At 41.4% G+C, this 23,260-nt stretch overlaps 1 protein-coding gene across 4 annotated transcripts in view; it reads right to left on the bottom strand.

The window, feature by feature from the left end:
• Window positions 1-1,499: 1,499 nt before the first annotated feature.
• Window positions 1,500-23,260, bottom strand: part of LOC137257330 (trafficking protein particle complex subunit 8-like) — a 45,330-nt gene continuing 23,569 nt past the window's right edge. For all 4 annotated transcript variants that reach the window (XM_067794612.1, XM_067794613.1, XM_067794615.1 and 1 more), the window contains 13 exons: window positions 22,123-22,246; window positions 21,623-21,817; window positions 20,930-21,153; window positions 20,209-20,529; window positions 19,365-19,768; window positions 18,500-18,653; window positions 17,748-17,913; window positions 16,917-16,960; window positions 15,866-16,048; window positions 15,154-15,258; window positions 14,493-14,635; window positions 9,546-9,635; window positions 1,500-9,312 (listed from right to left, as the gene is read on the bottom strand). In XM_067794612.1, the coding sequence (XP_067650713.1) occupies window positions 9,033-9,312; window positions 9,546-9,635; window positions 14,493-14,635; window positions 15,154-15,258; window positions 15,866-16,048; window positions 16,917-16,960; window positions 17,748-17,913; window positions 18,500-18,653; window positions 19,365-19,768; window positions 20,209-20,529; window positions 20,930-21,153; window positions 21,623-21,817; window positions 22,123-22,246 (2,433 nt within the window). In that variant the 3' untranslated portion in view covers window positions 1,500-9,032. The remainder of the gene's footprint in view (window positions 9,313-9,545; window positions 9,636-14,492; window positions 14,636-15,153; window positions 15,259-15,865; window positions 16,049-16,916; window positions 16,961-17,747; window positions 17,914-18,499; window positions 18,654-19,364; window positions 19,769-20,208; window positions 20,530-20,929; window positions 21,154-21,622; window positions 21,818-22,122; window positions 22,247-23,260) is intronic.

Below are 23,260 nucleotides of genomic sequence, written 5' to 3'. Positions count from 1 at the left end.
ACAGCCTCACTCTGTCCCTGGAAGCCACACATACTACGTAGAACTGGGCCATGGGGCAGGTTTAAAAACCGTCACATAGACAAATGGACTTTCCACTTCCACGAGAAGGTGTTCGAGAAAATATGAGCATATAGCGTCCAGCCGGTTTGCATCCGACATAACACATGCAAAGGCACGGCATGTCATCATTTGAAACAAATACACAAGATAACTAATTGTAATGACATATCATGTTTGTAAAATTTTGAAATGGCCTCCATAAGTTCAGCCTAAACCATTTCAAAGCTATGCTATCAATAGGGTCTTGTGGCAAGGGGTGATTCAAATGTTGGTAGACAGAACTTTCTCCATTGCAGCTCAAACCTTGTGCAACCAAAAGCATGAGCTCCTGAAATGGAGCTCGACTTAAATCAGAGTTGACAATTGTAACTTCATTTTGACAAATCTTGAAGATACGTTTTTGCAGTTTATACCTGCCCTCAAACATGACACAGGTGAGACGATCACACTAGTCTGAAGTGTTTCTTGTTCGGTTGGAAGGAAATGTGATGGTTAATTTATCAAATCATTGATACACCTGAAGCTTTACTTAACATTTTTAGCCATTCACAGCCTCTCAACTCGGACAATCTGAACAGAAATTCCGAAAAAATATGTATAAGGAAACCTCCAGCACGAATAAAAGCACAGCTGGGTCACATGAGGATGCCTGCGCATTGCCTAAAGGTATTAGCCCCAAATAGGACACATGGTGTTATCTTCAAATATTGAATTCTCAGTGATTTTCAGTATGCCTTCACTCATGACAAAAAATCTCTAACATCTGGACATAGATCAGGGTGTTCGCAACCCCCTTTAAAAAATGACTCATGACCTCATTGAGGTTTGTTTTTGAGTTGGCACCCCCACCCCCACCCCGACGAAATTCCTGGATCTGCCCATCCAGTTATTGTAGTAACAATTACATATAATAGTTTTGTTATTACAGCCTTGTCAGAGAAAGTTGTTATTTCTACCATACTAGTTGTACTATTTCCCACTCCTATTTCAGTGTGCTGACAGTTTATTCCTTACAGCATGGCTGAAATATTGCTGATCTGACACAAAACTTTACGGACCCTCGCATTAACTCATCATATGTGTGGTCACAGTGACCCCAAACACCACTACCTTTTGTTAATGGGGCACTCACTGTCCTTCCACTTGCATGCCATCGATCTCTTCAGTTCAAGACTGAAGCTAACAAACTATGGACCTATTTACACAAATCCATGCATGAGGATACACATCAGAATTTGTCTTTAGTAAGCCATGTTGTTTTGACAGGCGACTGAGGGATCGGGTGGGTCAGGCTTGCTGACTTTGTTGACAGTGCTGTTGATCACCGAATTGTCTGGTCAGACACGATTTTTGACGAAATTTTGCTGAGAGTGGTGGTAAACAAAACCAAACAAAACTGTTCATACAAAGGACCAACACTTTAAAAATAAGAAAACACATTTGAAGCTTTACAGTTTATTTCACTGATTGATTACTATTTATCTCGGTATGTACACACCTCACCTCTACCACATCACAACAGACAGGCCCTGAAACACATCAATCACAGCCAGGGCGAACTATGACAGGTAGTCTAAGTGGGCAATACCTCCACCCAGTCACAAGTCCTAATCCACCAGCAGAATACAGAACTGCTGACACATCCCAAATGTCACATCACCTTCTGTGCTGTCACTACAGCTATACAGTTACAGTACTATTGGACTCAACCATTACACTGAGGTTGATGTCATATTTCATTACAGAGGACATATTAACTTCATATTCAATAATCCATGTAACATCTACACCTGATTACTGAAATAAAACAAGGGTGATGTGTGTATGGAGTTACACAGGTTCAGTTAAAAACACAACACAAACAAAACCACGAGCTGTAAACTCAAATACATGTGATATTCATGAAAATATGGTCCAAAATCATTCTTCAAAACTCAGACAGTGTACATTATTTATATTACCGATCTAAGGAGTTCTACCTAACTGTTTCTGACTAGACAATACTGCCTGTAAGTGGTATATTATCTACTGCTAATGGTTGGTATGTCCTTGCCACTTCATATGTTACATTAAGGAGTCAATCAGTAGCAACAATGGTGAACTTAAGACCCTTCATTGGGAACCAAATTTGTTTCTTTGTAATACTAACATACAATAACAAAGATGTTGCAATGTTCCAATGTTCCAAAAACATTAACACATTTTCTATTGAGTGATATATGTGTCTATGTTAAGATAATATCAGCTTAAATAATTAAAAATTCAAGGAACATTTTCACATTGACAAATTTAAGAAATACAATTAAATCAGCCGCAATTCTTCAAAACATCACTGTTAAGTAGTTCCTGGGAGGAAAGAAAATCCTTCGCCTATCTGATCCTGGATGAGGCAAGACAATGCTATCCACCAGCACTATTTGTCATTAGTAATTTAGGAGATAAACCTACAATGTTTTGAAATATGATTTAGTCCCACTGTAGATGCCTCCTACATATATTTGAAACATCAGCATTACCACTGTCTATATTATCAAGTCCAGACAATCAAGTGATTGATATTGTGCAGGATACATTCTGGTTTGATGGGATGGCTTCCACATGGCTACCTCTTAACTACCACTATATAGTGATGGGTCCATCCTAACCCACGGGACCCATCAGTTTAGATGAGGCCAATGAGTGATTGAAAAATGGCTTTGTCAAATATGTAATGGTATGCAGAGTAAATGGGTCAGATATGAGTGATTGACTTGTGACTGGGGGATATCTCTACCCATGATAATACCCAGTAAGGGTACAATGGAATGGTTGCAATAAGTTATGCCAACTGTGTACAAAGTTATACAAGAGCACACAGACAGAGCTTGTGCCACACCATGCATAATGCTACATCCACATGTGCCCACCTTGCAAGTACAACGATGCCAGGCCACACAACTGGATGATGTGAGGATGTGAACATGTGACATGACGATGTGGAGGACAGCCTTCATAGTGACATCTGTTACACAGTAATTAGTTCAATATTGGAATATCAGGTCAAACCTTTGCACCTATGCACAGATCTGTGCCACAGAGTGTCAAGTCTCAGGAATAAACCCACGTTTTACATAAAAAAATATGAAATGAGCCCAGTGAGTGTAGTCCTCGCATCCTCTGGCACAGGTGTTAGAAGTATGTCTATACTCATGAGTATCAACTCATAGGTTGTTCTATCCTGAGAAACAGTAATCTGATAAAAACAGTTTTCAACTTGAATGTCTTAAAATGACCAATATCAGTTTCTGGAGAAACATCTTAGCATCTCATTTCAGGACTGATCGACATTTACCCTTTACCCAAAATATGAAAGGCTTACTTCACTGGGCTTAGTGGGCTTGTCCTTGAGATGTGTTCACTACCTTACATTTAAGTTTCACCCAGCACCATGTCAACTTCAAATAGAAAAATGAAACACTGGTTATTAGCCATCAATACTTGTCTTTCAGTTTTCTCAGAGTCTTCCTCAACATATGACTCCAACAACTGGAGCTTATGATATGGGCAATGCAATCTGTGGCACTTCTGTGGTAACTACCGCCTGACAGCCAAATATTTCTATTTTTCTGCCAAAACATATGTTGGTTGACAGCTTCTGTATAATTCTCAACATTAAATAATAACTAAACAATGATGAAAACTACAGCATCAAAAACATGAAACATTAACTCACATCCTTGACCATACTGATGATTATGCAGTTTTCTCTGAAAGTGAGGATTCATAAGAACATACCTGTCAGCTAGAGAGTCCTTCTCTTCCTATGTACATTCTTGTCTCACTCAATACCATGTCAGCAGAACTCTCTAGTCTTCAACAGCATTCATACATCCACTCAGTCCAAACTAAATTTGTACAACTTGTATAGCTAAACTTGATGCAAATTTACAACCAGTCCTTTTCATCTGTACAACAAGATGAAAGTGTTCCTAAACGTTTAATGTCAATATTTCATTGGACTGATATGAAACTTTGACATTCCTGGGGTAAATACAACTATCTCTACTAGTACATTAAACATCATTTGCACCTGACATTAATAACATGGACTATGGTAAGTCTGATCTTGTATTGTCAGTAGTTCAATGCAAGAGGAATGACACAAGTGATCAGATGCTTATCACTTTTGGATAAAACTACTTTAGCCACTTCACACCTTACTAAGCACCCATGATCACTAGTTTCTTGCAAGACTACGGGATACAACCCCGCACAACAAATAGTGGTGCCTCACTTCCTCCAGAAATAAGAGGAAGATGTCTATGCTACTTTCACAGAACCTCATCTGAATTCCCTTCTACATACCTTCAGATGTAGAAGACAGGTTCTCAGAAGTGGATACATGTGTTGAGTGGGACTAGTGATCCTGTTGGTTGCCATCCTGTTCGAAGTAGTTCCTCATATGAAGATTTGTGTTAAAATATATTGGGTCAAAATTACAACTAGTTGCCATCTGTAGACATGACATTTATATAGAGATCTTCTCATATGAACTGAAATGTTCCATAAATATTGCTGTAGTACTTTTACTGCATTTGACCTTTACAAAAATAGGCAAAACTACTAGAAACACCACAAATCAAGAATGATCTCTCAGTATTGTTACTGAGGACAGGACAGTGTGCATGAAATAAGTAATACTTCTGACAAATGATTACCTATCTCATAAAATAACCAAGTAGGTGATGTAACATGAACAAAATAATTCCTATCCTAACCATGCTGCCCTCCTTGCACACCTTCCTGATGGCAATGCTGACACTGGCGATGATGATGATGATGATGTTGCTGGTGAGCATTGATTCTATTAAATGATAGCTGGAGGAAATGTCAATTGCACAGCTATGAGAAGGCTTCACATTACACACACAATGCCCATTTACAATCAAGATTAAGCAGTAAACTAAATATGTGTTTTCCAAACACTACTCTCTGTAGTGACAGCAATAACTGCCGAAGTCTCATGTCCTAACACTCTACAGTGCAGGACAATGTTGCCAGTCATGATATACTGTCTCCTAATCCTGTGTGGATTTCACTAGGTTCACAAAGAAAAACAAAAAAACATCGCCCCTATTTGTCAAAAAACATCGCCCCTATTTGTGAAGAGATCAATTACAATCTTATTTTCCTCCTCAAAACCGCAAGACACAGACATGATTTATCAAAATCCAGCTAGCTAATCAAACTCTATTTACTGATCTTCTTGTAAGGAAATAGTAACTGTTGGGTTTTTTAAATGTTTTCAAGAGTCCTATATTTAACTCATTTAAAACTAACTTTGAGATTAATACCAAACTGCTCTTCCTGGGGTATGATAACCTCTCCTTGGGATATGAACTACCCCTGACAGTAACCATGGCAACAAGATACCATCATTCCACCTCTCAATCCCTGTCCACTCTGGCAACCAAGATTCAATTTCACCCTTCAATAATCTTAATTTGCATGCTACCACTGCATCACAAAATGATTATCAGCAAATATGATTTTCAAAGAGATACCACACGAATACTCCCCTTCTTGTAGCGGTCTTCATGAACTGCTATGTCTGACTGTGTTGTTGGTTACCTGTTGTGCTAACAGTTCTCCAGTGCCTTTCTTACAGTAGTACACCTGCTGCTGCACAATACAACATGGTGATCATGAATCATAACAAGTATGTCATCAAAAGATCAGTTTTCAAAAAGAAATCGTGTAGGAGCAGAACTAATTTGAAACCTGGATGACAACTTTTCAAATGAAATTACTCTTGCAACATGTGTTAAGCGAAAATACTTCTTCATATCATGAAAAACAACAAGACCTGCTAATCAGGGACGAATAGAACATAACTTAGTATTGTGATTCAGGCTGACACATGAAGAAGTGATTCATACATAATGGGGCCATGTTGTAGATGTGTATCAGCAATGATGCATAACATGTCCATGAATGCTGCAAACAAGGAAATGCAAGATTTCTGAACTTAAAGCAAAATATGCAACTTTGCTTGAGGCAATATTTTTTCAACATTGAACACCTGTTGGGTGTAAATTTCAAAGGTGGCACAATGAATTCATTCATGATGCACTTTAGTGGTTGGCACTCCAACAAATCTATGATATACAGAACATAATAATTTCTAGAAGGTATCTAAAGTGAGTACAGGATGCATACGCTTCAGTCACGACATTGTGTATCAACTTTCATGTGTTTACAGAATCATGAGTTTGTACAACCCAGAGGAAACACATCCAAGGACAACTTCTGTTTATCCTGTGGAGAACCAACAGGATCAACAAAACTGGGCACAAATGTGTGGTCTCCAACATCAAAAACTCAAACATGGAAATTTCTGAGAGAAGATTCAACATGAATGTGTTTCACTGCAAGTGTTAGGATACATCCTGAGTACCACAGTCACAGAGACATGTGCGTGGATTTACACTGTTCTGAATCAACAACAGACATACAAACACGCACACTCTCATCACAAACAGTCTCGTAATAGTGAGTGACTGAATTTAGTATTGCACTCAGCATTAATCCAGCCATATATGGTGGTCTGTAAACATAATTATACATATGTAGTCCAATCTTTTGCATGTGAAATTTTCATTGCAATCCTCTCAATCAATTCAAAATTAATTGTGTTTTAATATGTTGCCATTTTAAGGTACTTTTTAAAATTAAGTAGATCATATTCAATGTGTCCAAAACATGCACACTATTTTTTGCATGTTATTTTTTTTTTTGCATGAAAAAACGCAGGTTTCTGCATTTAAGCTCACACTGTGCTGTTGATCACTGGATTGTCTGCTCCAGACTCAATTATCTACAAACCATTGCCATAGAGCTGCAATGTTGCTGAGTGCAGCCTAAAACAAAACTCACACAATCATGAGTATGTTCACTCTAGGATTTCACTACACTGTGCATCTCCCCTTTTCACAATCCTGGACCCACCCTAATACAAACTTATAACTGTCTCAGTGTGAGTTGATACACACATTCATGTACTGAAGGACAGAGTGTCTGTGCAGGAGTTAGTGAGCAATTCTTTACAGAGCTGGTGAGTGATTTCAATTTACGTTGCTTCTAGCAATATTTCAGCAATATCCTGACAGTGTTATCAACACAGTGTTATCAACATCAATCAATCACAATATGGAAAACAATTATCAATATCAAATGTATGAAACCTAACAACGTACACATCTGCTGTACAATCTAAGGTGCTGCACAGAGTCGGTATAAAGTTCACAGAGATGCTGAATCTGATCACAGAAGTTGAATCACATGTAAAGCTATATGTTATACCATCAATACACTTGCTGGTAGACCAAAACAGGTCTGCCTAACTACCACTACTGTTTCATGACCAATAAGACATCATCAACATCCCCAAGATAACAGGTGTTTGTCAGAACATAGAACAAGATGAGTACTAGCTTTGTAAAACATTGTGGCTTCAACCATTCTGTTATTGTCAAAGGATCCTTGAAACCACAGATGCTGACAAGACAGGTGATTGCAACAACAAAAAGTAAGAAGGAAGTTGATTGAAGAGTGAGGAGGATTAACTGTTTCTCATTTCGTCATCGGAAGATGATCCTTTGCAACAAAAGATACTAATCGAAGTGCATCTCATAATATGCACCATGATGGATACTGTTAGAGTAGTATGGTAGCTTCCTGATTGTTCACTGTCAGATGATCCCTAAAATCAACAGATGCTGAGAGAGAGGCGTTTTTCATAAAGCAGAAAATTGTCTGTCTGTGTGATGTCTGAAACTGTTGGATCTTCGTCTGACATCACAGATGTCCAACAGACAAGGGCAATAGTTTCTTGTTAGAACACAACACATACCAAGAGTGTGTTGCCTTCACTATGACTTACATAAACACAACACAGAAACTGTGGCATACTCCAAAATTCTGTCTTGTAAGTGAAAGTACTTCCAGGCCTTTATGACACTGGTCACCTATATTACCATATTAGCAGTGGGTTGGCATGTGCAAGAATCCTTACTTTGCACAATTTGCTCTCTTTCATAAGGAAAAATCCTTGGACTGTTCCTTCATAATGTTGAGCACCACAAAAAATGATTTTCATTAGAAGCCCTTGGTAAACCAGACACAGAAGCAAACCATTTCAAACCATCTTTCGAGGGACATTCAGTCATAAATGACGTACTATCCAGTATGCTGTTGCTTGAAATATCATCAACAGAGCTATGCCTGTGGGAGTCTTTCATGCATACATACACATCATCACAATCAACACAGTCATTGTTGAATGAACCATGGCATGTCACAGGCCTCTCTGGCTTCGAATGGCCTCCAGACCTCTGCAATTTGTCACTGGTATGAACATCTTCAGCTTCAATTATTTGTGGCCCCTTTATTGAACTTCTCAAACACTTAACTCTATATCACACTGTTTTAGGCATGTCCTGTCCTAATGCAGTGGTCCCATGTTAGACTATAAAAGTACTCACTTCCACTAATCCCCAGTTCCTGTCACTTCTAGACTCTAGACACATACTACAGTATGGCAAACTTTGGGTTACAATGTGAAAGACATGTTCTATCTTACAAGCAGACAAAGATCTCCTCCATCTCACACTAACCAGAACATAGCCTGCATCAGTTGATTCAAGCACATGAAGCATTTCTAATGGCCAAGAGTCACATTGCTGTACATCAATTCACTCAAAAGGTTTTCAAAACAGAATTCTTCCACACTCTTTATAAGACACTTGAACATTTAATGTCCATTGCCAATATAAAAACAATAAAACATGTCTTCATCCTTTGTATCTGCACTTGAAGGCCTGTTAGGATGACTGAATACCGTTTCCATGACTAAAATAAGCCCTTGAGAAGATCAGCGTTCCTTGATATGCCATCATGTTGACAAGTGGACACAACTGATATGACAAACAGGGTTAAGCAGACAGTGTGATGATGCTTGGTGTGGAGTGCTTCTGCAATATCATCTCTGATGGATCGGCATCAGCGTAGGTCACAAACACAGCTAGGTTGTTGCAGTTGTAGACCCCTGGGCGGCAGAATGCAGCCTTAAGCTGTAGTTGCTGGTTGGCCCCGGGGGCAAGGGTGAGGTTAGCAAGGGTGGGGCCCACCCAGCTGAAGCTGCAGCTCATCACTGGTTGGGTGGGGGAACCGGGGGTGAACTGTGGAGGGGAGGGGCTGGAGGCAGTTCCAAACCTGAGGAAAATACACAGAAAGACAAAGATAATAATCATTAAACATGATACAAACAATTATTGGAATAGAGAAGAATCCTTGTAACCTTCTGAAACTGAGACGTTTTCTTTCAGGGTCATTTCCCAAACAAAAGACTTTACACATTTAACTTTATGAATGTCTCATTCACCAAAGCATCCTTATTTCCCTTTATCACCACTCCGAGATGACAGATGGGAGAAATGCGCCAGTACCTGTCTGATGACTTGCTGGTGTCCACCAGTACATCCACCGAGGTGTCTGTATGGTTCTGTAGCTTTAGCGTCACCGGGACAATACATAACCTGGAGGACAACAAACGAAAATACACATAAACCTGCTGTGTTTCTAGCCATGGGTACCATGGTCCACAAAGGTGACAGGATGATATCATTTGACTACTTCATCCTAACAACTTGTTCCAACCCATGTCCCAGTAAAGACCTTGGGCTAGTTACTATTCTGTTGTTAAACACTGTACTCAGCAATAATCCAGCTGTACAAATACAACATGTTTATAATTTATCAGCAAGTGTTCAATTTTACATTTTCACAATGAACAACAGAACACATTACAATGCGTACAGAAAAAGCACCAGTACAATGATCTCTGGTCAAGTACCAAAGTCACTGTACAAGTACCATATTCATTGTAAAGTACCATATTCACAGTACAAGTACCATGGTTACTGTACAAGTACCATGCGCACTGTACAAGTACCATATTCACAGTGCAAGTACCATGTTTACTGTACAAGCACCACATTCACAGTACAAGTACCATGGTTACTGTACAAGTACCATGCTCACCATAGGAGTGTCATGATTTACCATGTCTACAGTACAAACATACTGTTATGTAAAAACTGTAATTTTCTGAATAAAATTGATATTTTACACTTATCCTGACTCATGCTCATTGCTTATCTCCTCTTCCCTGGCGAAGGTAGTGGAATACCTAAAATCCCTTGAAGTTCCCTTCTAAGAAAAGAAGACGTGAAACACACTCACCCATGTGTAGCCTCCCCTTTTCCCACGCAAACGGTCAGCTGACCGACCGTACTTGTTACTCTCTCCTTGTAAATAACCCTACACGAGAATTCAGCGTGTCTGTGAGGGGTGACTGGGAGGACTTTTGTCATGAGTCAGGTTAAGTATAAAACATCAATTTTATTCAGAAAATTACATATTATTCCTTATCCTGACTCATGCTTATTGCTTACAGAATCCGATGGAAACGGCGGTGGGTCAGGCCACGCTGGATTCTGCTGGCTGTCAAAATTACATACAATAATTCCACCCCCCCCAGGTGGGAACTTTTAATGGTGATAATTTGGTTCTGCTCTTCTAATATTCATTGTAGATTCTGGGGGGATCACATCCAGTCGAACTTGTATTCAGCAGAAGGCTTCGTTGACTGGAATGTGGTGACATCGAAAGTAACTAGCATCCTGCTAGTTTCTGATACAACTAAATGTCAAGATATTGAAATCAAGACTAGTTGCAACCCCTCTTCATGTACAAGTAACTTCATTCCGAGTGCAGTCTCATGATCACTCATGCTAGTCTGTTTAAGATGTGCACATGGACTTTCCACCATTATACTCCGCAGAGCATCTGGCTTCCACAAGTCAGGTGATAAAATGGGTGAGTGCACTCAGCACCTTTGGGGAACTGTTAGTTGCTGAGCAATTACAAGAGGCCCAAACTGATGAATGCCAGAGACGTCCTTCATGGCTATGTCTCGTACATAGTGGTTTGCAAACACCGTCTTTGACTTCCAAAGGCAGCCCTCCATTATTGCTGATAGTGAGCAATTCCCATGTAGCGCTAGTGTAAAGGCCAAGGCTCTGACTTCATGTGGGTTGGAGGCTCATGGAGGTTCCAATCCTGCTGCTTTATTAGGCTCTCAATATAACAGTTCTGATCCACACTGAGATAGTGTTGCAGGATACTTCCGTAGGCGTCTCTGTAGATATAGGGATAAACAGACACTTGAAATGTTGCCTTCTAGACTTGGTACGTGCGATGTATATCTTCAATGCTCTGACTGGACATAATTATAGATCTTGGGTATCATGAGGTCCAAGGATTGAAGATAATGCCAGTCTGAGGAACTGTCTATCTGTTTGACCTGGCAGTTGATAAATTCCCATCGTAGACACAGCTGAACTGTCTGCTGATGACTTGCATCAAACCTTGTGCGGTTGAAGTCTAAAGCATGAATTTCTGACGTTCGTGCAGTTGTAGCCAAGGCGTCTTCTGAGTTAGGACTTCAAATGAGGTCCGATCAAGCGGCTCTTATGCATCAGTTGTGAGATGTTGGAGTACGATGTTTAGATCCCATGCTGAAGCTCTAAATCTATGTTGTCGATCTTCCAACTTGAGGGAGCGTAGTAAGGCGAGTAGCTCGGGTACTTTAGTCACCTTGGTCCCCGTTTCCAACTGCAAAGTTTGTAGATAATGTACAGCCTTTCAGACCTCTGGAATGTCATAGGTGACATAAATATTCTGCTATCTGCGGATATGTTGCCTTCATCGCCGTGAAGTCTTTCTTCTTGGCGTATGTCTCAAACCGCTTCCACATCATAAAGGGTACGATTTTGATACGGTCCACAAATGAAGTTGGAACGCAGATGGGTTACCGTGTGCCTGTTTCGTGTGGTGAAGATGCGTCATTCTTCGTCTTCAGATCCTCATTATGAGCAAGTTGACATGTGAAGGAAGTCTATTTATAGCTGGCTGCCTGTCCGATTAGAGACTGTCATTCATTGCTGCAAGCGTCCTGATAGGCAAAGCTGGATCTGCTGTTTGAAGACTTCTATGCCGTCTGAAGAATCACATGACGCTGTAGACTGTTAATCTAGGGTGTAATCGAAATCTTTCCATCGTTGCAAGTCTGTAAGTCTAACATAGATGACTTCCTGACACTGGGACAATAACATCACATTCTGTGCAGGGCGTTGTCTCTGTGCAGGGGACCAATAAGATTGAAGATGTGATGTCACCGGCAGGGCGTTGTCTCTCTGAAACCAATCAGGTTGTAGACATGACGTCACCAGTGTAGCAGTCAACTGATCATCATGAAATCTTGTTCAAACGGTGATACCCTTGCAAGCATTCAGACTTGTCCGCAACCCTGCTGTTTTGCCAGCACGTGTTTAGATGAGTAAAGCGCGTGAAAAAACTTACTGTGCAGACAGACCGTCTTCCAGGTAGATGTGTTGGACTTCTTTCCCCGAAGATAATACCGTCATGTCTTGTGCTCGGAGGTATTGTTTGCAGTGGTATCTTGTAGTCGTCTCTTCGTGACGAATCTTCGTGACGTATTCGTTGTTGAGAATTCCCCAATTGAGACGTCCACCAACTTGAGACGTCCACCAACTTGAGACGGTTGTTTGTGTAACGCAGATTTGTCTGCTTGAGCACCGTTGACAAGGTGTTGGACTTGTTCATCATGACTTCTCTGGGGTCTTGAGCAACCATCCTTGCTACTTCTTTGATCTTCCCATCCAAGAGAGTAGGCACTGACCACGAAGCTTGATATGGAGGCTTGGTAAAGTTCTCACTCCATGACGCTGCAGACGCTTGTCGACGAAGTAGATTCAGTCCCGTGATAGTAGAGGCTAAGAGATCAGCCATAAATTGCTGATCCTTCTTCTGACTTACCAGCTTGCGATGAGAGTCTCGTTGATGGTTCTAGATCGAGCTGACCCGACGAAGGTGCGCCTCGTAGTGGTGACAATCTTCCTGAACAGGTGCATGCATATGCCTCCTCTTCATCCTCTGGAGTGAGTGCAGATCTAGTTGAGTGCTCAACTGGAGCAGCCATCAACGTAGTTGAAGATTACCAGTCTTCATTCTTCTTCAACATGACCTTTCCCAGGCTCATTTTGGATGAAGGCATCTGCGTCGAACGGCTTCGTTGAGTGCAGTACGGCTGACTTGTAGAGATGTCAGCTGTGATGACCGAGGCTGCTGACGAAGTCTACATTGCCTGACAACCTGGAGTGGTGTCGATGCAGTCGTGGACGATCTAGGAGCAGCAGTCGATGCAGTTGAAGATTGTAGTCTTCGTTTTTCTTCAACATGACGGTTGACTTGTACAGATGTCTACTGCGATGACCAAAGCTGCTGGTGAAGTCTACATTGTCTGAGAAAGTTGTCTATGCCAGCTGACATTCTGTTGCATCAACGGCGGCTCATTGTAGATATGTCATCCCTGCAGAGGACCGATCTCGTCACTGAAGGACTTCTTCGTCAAAGAATGTTGATTCTGCAACAACTTCGTTACTGACGACTTTGTCTTCGATGATGATGGTGATCTAGACCTCTTCGGCTGCAACGACCCAGTCCCGATTGAGTACTCTTCTGTGGCCTAGGGGACAACTCACTGGACCCAGCACATAACCCCTGAGACATGCGTAACTGGTAACTGGAATGAAATTCAGCAGTTAATGAAAAAACGGTTACCCAAAACTAAATCACCCGCTTAGACATGACACTGGCGTTGCCTGTCCCTTGCACAATTGTGAAAAGAACGAATTGTGAAAATTCTGAAACAGATAAATTTCTGCAAAATTCACAGCAAATAGTGAAAGAACATAAGGGCTTACATGCCGGAGAAACTAAGAGTGGGTCAACCGCTAACAGTTGTAATCTACACAGAGACTTAGTCTCGGTTGACGAAATACCTGCTACATAAACTCATAGTAATCACAGATAAATAAATTGTGATACATATACATAACCTGAATACTGCATACGACATAAATATAATTAAAGAACCGAAATAGTTAAAAAACTTATTGCCGTAGTGGAGGTCCCAGGTAACTCCAGCCACCCTCATTGGGCGATAAGAAGAGAGTGACATGCATGGCCAGTCAGCTGACCGTTTGCACGGGAAAAGGGGAGGTTACACATGGGTGAGTGTATTTTACGTCCACTTCTTTTAGAAGGGAACTTCAAGGGAATTCAGGTATTCCACTACCTTAGGATAAGGAAAAATATGTATATTCTTTAGATAAATAAACAAATTATAACAAAAATGTTTAAAATACAAGTACTATGCTCACTGCACAAGTACCATGTTTACAGTACTAGTATCAAAGTACAAGTATTGTGTTTGACCTCTGGTACTGACAACCCAGCATGCTACTGACCCTGTGTTGAAGTTGTGTGTGCAGTCCAGCTGATGGAGGAAGGAGTAGCTCACAAGCTTTGTTGTCACCTCAGGGCTTGGCTGGGGCTCAGTCTGTGGTTCCACATCACGGATAAACTTGAGCGGGGGCTGGTCTTGGTTAGACTAGAAACAGAGGTCATACATCACCATCAACCTGTCTGTGGTCAGTGGAATCTACTTTGAACATTACCGACAACTTCTATGAGTGAGTATGGTAATACGCCGTTTTAGCTATATTCCTGCATTATTACAAATGGGAACAGAAATGGGCTTCATATATTGTACCCATGTAAGGAACTGAACTTAGGGCTTTAGCATAACAAGCAAACACATTAACCACTAGGCTCCCCACCGTCCCTCAGCCCTTATAAGGCAAGTAGAATGCCTAAATACTGCAGAAAGAGGGTAACTCACTTACACAGTATGGCTGTTAAAAACAATAGTGATATAGGAAAGATAGGAAAATGCAAATTTTGACAAGTTAGACAAGTTCAAAGAAGTAAAAGACAACATTTACAATTTAACTGCTTCATGGCATGCTTGTCTGATATGGTGGAAAACCTAAGTGATTCAGAATTTCCCACATAGGTGCACCACACAAGCATGAGTGTTGTGTTGATGTTCATCTATGTTAGCCTTACCTGAACCAGAGGATAAGCTGTGACCACAGTGTCCACTCTCTCAATGCACACATGATGCTGTCCAACGAGGATCTTCAGCTGACCATTTTCCTGAGCAACAAATGCCTAAGGCACACACAAAATTGATTATGATAAAGTCTAAATTTTGCAAACGAAACCCTTTTCATAAGATTAAAACAGGACAACACAATTGTTTTTGTCACCTTAGGTAAATCAGAAAAAGGAACATTATTGGGTTGGTTGTCTTCTCTTTTTTTATCCGAAATATGAAAATTTTGAATCACAAACATAATGATATGCAAACAAACAGGCTTCTGACATTGATATTTTTGTGTAGAGACAAGTTGTTCTTTATGTCAGCCACAGAAATATTTCATTTTCAAGAGAGTTGAAATTTTGCAAAATCATCATAGAGCATAATATATGCATCAAAACACTAAAGAATGCTACCATACCAAATAAAAATGGTCATAATAGAAATTGGGGATAATCAATAATTTCAGAAATCAAAAGATTGTGAAGCAAGTTAACCAAAAAGGTGACTCCTTGAAAATATGGAATCCAAATACAATTAGATTTGACTGTGTGTCTGTTCAAATTGGGGCCAGATGGAGGGATCTTTCATTCCAGGTCTAAAATTAGGTGTGAAATCCCAGTGTGGAAATATGAGCAAGTAAAATAAATATTTTAGTTCCCCAGCAGACAGACGTACCTTCCAGAGTATGATGAGGGTAAGCTTCACCTCTCTAGCCTTATTCAGGCTGGAGAAGTCAGGCTGAAATGGTGCTGAGCGGTGAGAGGGGACCAGACTGGCATCACCAGAGCTGGAGCTGATCTGGCGACTTGCTGGACTCCGGAAGTAGAAGTCACAGCATGGAGTCTGGACACTGTTGATCTGCTCACACAAAATACATCATGGTAGTGCCCAACAAACACCTCACTGTTAAGTATAGATCTGATCTACCATGTCATAACCATACTGTTTCTAAGAAAGTTGTTGGGTTGTTGCCACACACAGCAACATTCCAGCTACAGACAGCAGATTGTAAATGATCGAGTCAGCGAGCACAACCACCCAAACTCATTAGTAGCCTCTTACGACAAGCAAAGGATGCTGAAGATCAATTAACCAGATCTTCACAGGTCTCTATGAGTGTGTGAGTAGGGGTCTCAGGTTGTATCTTAGCAGCTGCATCATGTCCTCCTAGATGAACCCCAGGGGTTGATAGCTTAAGCATGATAAGGATGCTTGTGGCGGTGGTCCATGTTCAAGTGAAGTCAAGCAATACTGGTGAAGAGTTGCATGTAAGCATGTTTATATGTCTACTGTTTACTAATTAGGGCTTCATTCCTATATGGGTGTGTCCATATGGAAAATGACCAAAACATGCCCCTGCCTCTCCCATGCGGATACGACTGGATGAGATGCTACTGTGACGATTAATCCTTTCAGCATCTCACAGGATAGTTTGGTTGTATACTCCACTGGAAGATCAGAAAGAAATGGGTAGAGGTAGTAGTGGGGGTAGTTGTAGTGGTAGTGGTAGTGGTAGTGGGAGTGGGAGTGGGAGTGGGAGTGGGAGTGGGAGTGGTGGCAGCAGCAGCAGCAGCAGCAGCAGCAGCAGCAGCAGTAGTAGCAGTAGTAGTACAGGTGATGGTGGTAGTGGTAGTGGTAGTGGTAGTAGTAGTAGTAGTAGCTGATATTGGCAGTTGTTCAATTTTCAAAGTTCAAGTGTACATATGGAGTTGCTGAACCAATTTACCTTTTGCATGTCGAAGAATACCTCACTGAACATCAGTTTGTTATCTACAAACACAAAAAAAAGATATTCGGGGTACAAATGTTAAAATACAAGCAAGGCAACAGAGTTTCATGGATGGCTCTAGATGGTGCTACTGGCGCACACGGATCTAAGATGCACTTTCACTCCCTCATGTCCCCAATAAATATACAGATATTGTTGGTAGTGCTGAGTGTCAGAGTATTTCTCTGACACAACCCCTCACAGACAGAAATGTAGCTGATGAATCATATCACAGTTCAGTGTTATAACGCTGCATTTCACTCTAAGTATTTCTTCTGTTTTGTGCCACCAGCTGATTGTTCAATATGTGAACCCAAATAAACTTTGATAATAACTTAATAAAGCAGAAATATAGGATGGGAGGTAACTCTAAGAAAATGTATAATTTGGTTGACTGTAATGATTAAAAAACTGACAGAACACATGTAGTAACTTTTAACGATGGCAACAGGCGAAAGTGATTTCAGCTGAAAATCAGATGGGGGTAGGGGTGGTCTGGGCTTCACAGGGTGGGCAAAGGTTGACTAATTTGCATTTAAATCTGCAGATTTCCTCGAATTCAAAGAAAATTGCCATCCCTTAACTTTGTCAAGTCATTATTTAGTAACACTGGAAAACCTTTGAACAACAAATTGCAGGTTGACAACAGAAATATGGATACAAGCAAACATGTGAAAAAAAACCTGATTTCCTTAGCAGGAGGAAGTTTAATCCTAGGACCACTTTCCTACCGCTGTTTCCAGTACTGAAGTAGACACAAGATTTCAACACTTGTTAACCCTGTCCTACCTGTCTTGCACTTGGTTCCCTTGAGAGCCAGCTGCAATATGTGTCTGCTGCCGATGCGGACATCCTTCTGGTCACTGATGCTGAGAGTGTTGACCACCCAGTCCTGACTGGCACAAGACACCTGGGTCACCTGCAACTCCTGGATGTGGGGGCGCTGCACCTGCACCTGGATGATGCACAGGTATACTTCAGTATACAGCCAATACTGTTGGGTAGACGCCACAACCCCGGGGCCAGATGCACAAAGGATCCACAGTTCAACATCAGCTGTAAGCTTATGACTAACTATACAGTTACTATATCTCATAATAGGCACATATACTTTGTGTATCAGGGCCCTGCATGTCCAGCTAAATATGACAGTCCAAACAGTGAGATGAGATGGGATTCAAACCACAGGTACACCTTTATACAATGGTAATATCACATACTGCTCCTTGTACTGATCCGGAACTTTCTGGGTTTCAGAATGGCATGGCTGGGAATTACACCTAAAACATATTGCTATTTGTCCATCTTCTAAATGACTGAGTCAGTTGTCTGAATGGTGAATCATGCCAGTAATTGAGCTATGACTGTGCAGTGATCTCCAGACACAGTAGCAGTATTCCATCCCTAATAACACAGGGGACACGAACAGGGGAACCAATATGGGGAACTGAACCAAGGCCTTGATGTTATGTGCCTTAACCACTAGGCTACTAGACCTACACATTGAGTCTGTGCATATACGTTAGTGTCTTGCCTCTTACCTGACTGAGGTTCTCCAGCTCACATGAGATGATACATGACTTGAGTTCCTGTCCATCACTACTAGACACACATGCACTGGGCTTGGTCACCACGGCCCTCACGCTCAATGACTCTACTGTGTTCACCACTGCTCTGTGTCGAAGTACTCGATGTCTGGGGAACAAAGGTACACGGATTAAGCGAGAACTGCTGTCATGACATTCAACCTACATCCTAGGCCAGACATAACAATTTCATAAGAATAAGAAATCCTGGCCATCAAGGAACAAAAACACAAAAACAGCCACATCACATTCCATTTTGCCCATTAAGACAAGTTTCTGGACACATATTCTGCGATAGAATCAAAGGGTACAATGATTAAGGTAACCTCTGTATCCTGTATGTACACATCTCCCATAATCTGTCAACTTAAATCTCAAAGGTTGTATACTCCCTGGTGTGCATTCCTGTCCAGAAAACGCAGCTTTGATCAGTAATTCAAATATATCACAGTGGAAGGAAATCCTGACATGTTCAAGGCTTAAATGCTTTCAAGTTTGGTACAAACCCACAAGCATGGTCACAGTGCATCCTTCCTTATACAGTATTTCCCCAATTCTGTTTTCTTACATACCCTGGAGCCACTAAATGCAATAAAAGCAGAATGTGAATACCAGTATAAGAATCACAATAACAACAAAAGCTACAGGGTCCACTTGCCCAAAGAGGTCTTAGTGCTACAACGATCTTAAGTCCGCAGTAACGGATGGGAGTTACGACACTAACATCACTTCGTGCAAGTGACACAGGAAGAGAACTCTCGGTGATTATTTCCAAGTATCAAAAAGGAACTAAAAGCATCAAGGTTGATAAACAAGTTACCTCACAGAATCATTTTCTTTGGCTTGTGTGTTAAGTGGTTCATAGTAAAACAGGAAGTCCACTTCGTGTATCCCCCCAATGTCGTTCCCCCGCAGCCACATGGGTAGTGACCTGGTGTCCCCTGGACGAAGGACGTTACCCTCGATGGGAATGTCTATTACATCAGGCACAGAACGCACACTGCATGAGTCTATGGGGTTGCTTATGTCACTGTCCACAGACCTCGTCTGGTAGACGTATGGATATTTAGGGAGGTCTTCACTACAGCCGAACGTGAAGAAGTCTGGGTGGGTTGACATCACCTTGAGTTGATGCAGAGGGCTGCGACCGGTGTTCCGTACTTCCATTTCTATACAGTGAACCTCCCCACAGAGGAGAGAGTCAGGGAAGTCACAGAAGCTCACCTGTAACATGACAGGGGCCTGTCTGTCAAAGGTGTCAGAGTGAGGCGCAGTAAGAGTTATCTTTGATATACTGGGGACTGTGTTACTGAGGTTTAGTATAGCTAACATTTTCCTTCTGGTTTCACATAACAAAGAAACATACAAATATGAACATAAAGTCATGCAGAATATAAGATGTGCCTTAATGACAGATATGTTGTCATGTTTGCTATAAGTAACAATACTTGTCTCTTCAGTGTATAAGCCCAAGTTGAATGACTACTCCTAATGCCAGGAACGAAATCTCCTAATGGACATTTTTAAGTCTACTAGTTCTACCCTTGAAAAAACACTGCTGAAATCCCAGTCCTATCTTCAGCATCTTTGTCATATAATCATGGGCTGTGATGATCCTGCTTGTTCTATCCTTGTATAAGCTTAGAGGAACTCCCTGATCCTACCTCCAGTATGGGCATCTCCTCGTGGACTGTGAGATCAAGCCTTCTGTCTGGACCATACACCTTGTTCGTCTTGTCATCCTTGCTGGCATTGAGTCTCGGCCCCTGCACCTCCAGCTTCTGCTTGCCCCGCACATATACGCTGCTGATGAAGCTGGGTTTCTGGGAGCCAAGGATGGAGGGGGATGAGGTGGAGGAGGAGGAGGGCATGTCCCCTGGGAGTGGGGAGGAGCTCTGCGACTGGGAACTGGTGGTACCCAGGTTGTATGCCAGGCCCACCACTCTCAGCTCTCCAGGCTGTCTTGGCACTAGGGTCAGGTGGATCTGCAAGGTGGCATGTATAGGGATGAGTGAAGAAAGAACGCTTTTTGCAGCTTTTAGAATTACCCAGTAATACCATGCTGGGGCATAACAAATCAGTTTCACACTTGCTATATATGTGGCAAAGCTCACATAGGTCTTTTTAATATATTTTTAGTTTAGATTTAAAGGCTTAGCTAATAACAAATCCATTTACTGGCATATCCCAAAGACATTCAATTAAGAATTTAGTACAGGATCCAGGCTGGTGCATTATCTCTGAATTCAGGCTTGCTGTTCAGATATAAATACATTCAGAGACAAATATCCTTGTTGGACCTAGGCAAGGAGTTCAGAGACAGCATCCGCTCTGGACGCATACAAAGTGATAAGCACTCTATCTAGAAACACAAAAGAGACTCACTGGAGCTGTCTGGCCTCCCTCCAGGACCACCTCCTTGATCACAGTCGTCTGGATAATCTCATCTGCCAGGTTGTTCTTGACCCCTGTCGACACCTCGTTGGAGATGAGCTGTGGCTTGTCTGCACCAGCAATGCTGGGCAGGAAGCTCCAAAGCAGCATGACATCAGACAGCACTAGTGTCACCTGCAGAGGGTCTTCCACCTGGACCTCCACCACAATGTGCTCTGAAAGGGGATTGACACAACAAATGGCTATAACCTAGCTACACAAGTAGGTATGTAAATAAACCATCTTGAATTTTGTTACAGAAATGTCCACTCACATTTTGTGCAGATTTCTGCATTATTCTGGTGAAGAATTCAGCAAATGTACTACAGAGTGTATAAACACATTTCATATTTAAACACAATTTGTTTTAAACGTCCAAAACTTGCAAAGGATTACTGATATAGTCATTGAATTGTGCTTTATTCCAGCTATATTCCAGTCTAGACCAGACAATCCATTGATCAAAAGCATGAGCATTGACCTACGCAAATGGGAACAGATGACGTGCCAACAAAGTCAGTGAGCCTGATCATCCAATCCCGCTAGTTGCCTCTTACGACATACATGTGTTACTGAAGACCAATTCTAACCCGCATCTTCATAGATAAAGTGAAGTATTCTCTTTGGAATGTTCATTGTACTCACCTCCTACAAAAGCTATAGGGCTGGCCCTGTTGTCTGTATTGTTAGTAAAGCACTGCAGTGTTGATCGGAAGGTGTTTGGGAGGGATCCACTGTTAGCTGAGATCACTAGTTTCTCTTCCAGCTTCTGCCAGCACACGTTTCGGCTCTCATCATGATCAAACCACACACCTGTTGCTGGTGTCTTCCGTGGGTTCTCTGTAATATGTCAAGCATGTAAATGATAAACATACACATGTTCATTTCAATTACTTAAAGACTGTTTCAGTACGTTGCAGTCACCTGTGGCTCTGACATAGCTTATTAATAGCTGTGAGGAACAAAACTGATAAGGCAAGAATCTTGCCCTTGGCCGAGGACTTGAACACTGTGAGTTAAGGAACAAATGCTTGTTCCCCATCATTCTTATGCCACAGACATGGAGAATCGCCGGTAGCAAGAAAACACACGTGATAATAAAGCAAGCATCTTGTTTGTGTCATCTAATCCCACTTGCCAGCTACCTGGTATCTGAGGCTGCTGTTTTCCCAGGAGGACCTTGGTGGTGTTGCTGTTGATGTTGGGTAGTGGCAGCTCTGGTAGACGGCCATAGGAGCAGTTCTCCCCAGCCTCCTGAGTCAGCAGTTGCTGAGGAACAATGTCAAGTTTATTTCAGTATAAAACCCTTACAAAAAGTATACATGTAGTGAATGAGTGTGTGAGTTTGGTATTACACCAGTTTTAGCAATATTGCAATAATGTCACCTCAGGGGATGTCAGAAACGGACCTCACACACAGTACCCATTTAAGGAATAGAACCAGGGTCTTCAGCATGATGAGCCAACACTTAACCACAAGACTACCCCACCACCTCTATACAAGTACTGAAAATATTCTTTGCTGCACTAATTTCACAAATAGACCATATATGGTGATACACATCCTGCCACTGTAAGAGTAATACGAGAAATGTCAAGTGTCTAAACAGCTAAATGCATTACAACAGGTTGTTTTTTTTTCACTACTAGAAAGTTATTCTTAAACACTCAACAAGGACTCAGGTTTAAATGGTTCAATCATGAAAATTTCTCAAATATTCAGGGATAAGAATATCTTTTCACCAAAAATACTGCAAGCTAGTCTGGGTTAGTTGGTTTGTTGTTAAACACAGCACTCAGCAATATTCCAGCTATATGGTGCCGATCCTTAAATACTTAAATCTGGACCTGACTATCCAGTGTTCAACAGCATGAGCTATGCATCGATCTATGCAACTGGGATACGACTGACCATCCAATCCCATTAGTTGCCTCTTGCAACATTTATGTGCAGCTGAAGATAAATTGTAGCCCAGATGTTCATGGGTACATAATTTAGAGAACTGTGACAGTGTATGTGACACTGTGACATTTTAAGCACTTGTTGAATGGCATGTACAAAGGTAGGAGGCCCTCAAGTAACCCTTGACACAGAAATTCCTCTTTAACACTAATGAAGCAGTATCACTGCTGGGGAACAATTTATCAACTTTCCATATAATGACATTAGTCTACAACTACTTATTATTGTATCACACCTTGAGCTCAAATTTCTTTTTAAAAGTCACTTGCTACAGAGCAAGTGACTTTAAGAAAGTAACTGATCCTGACTAATTTTCCACT

The sequence above is a fragment of the Haliotis asinina genome, chromosome 12 (genome assembly GCF_037392515.1).
Source record: "Haliotis asinina isolate JCU_RB_2024 chromosome 12, JCU_Hal_asi_v2, whole genome shotgun sequence".
Lineage (NCBI taxonomy): Eukaryota > Metazoa > Mollusca > Gastropoda > Lepetellida > Haliotidae > Haliotis > Haliotis asinina.
The sequence above is the reverse complement of the archived record's forward strand: the minus strand, read 5'-3'. Positions and strand labels throughout refer to the sequence as shown.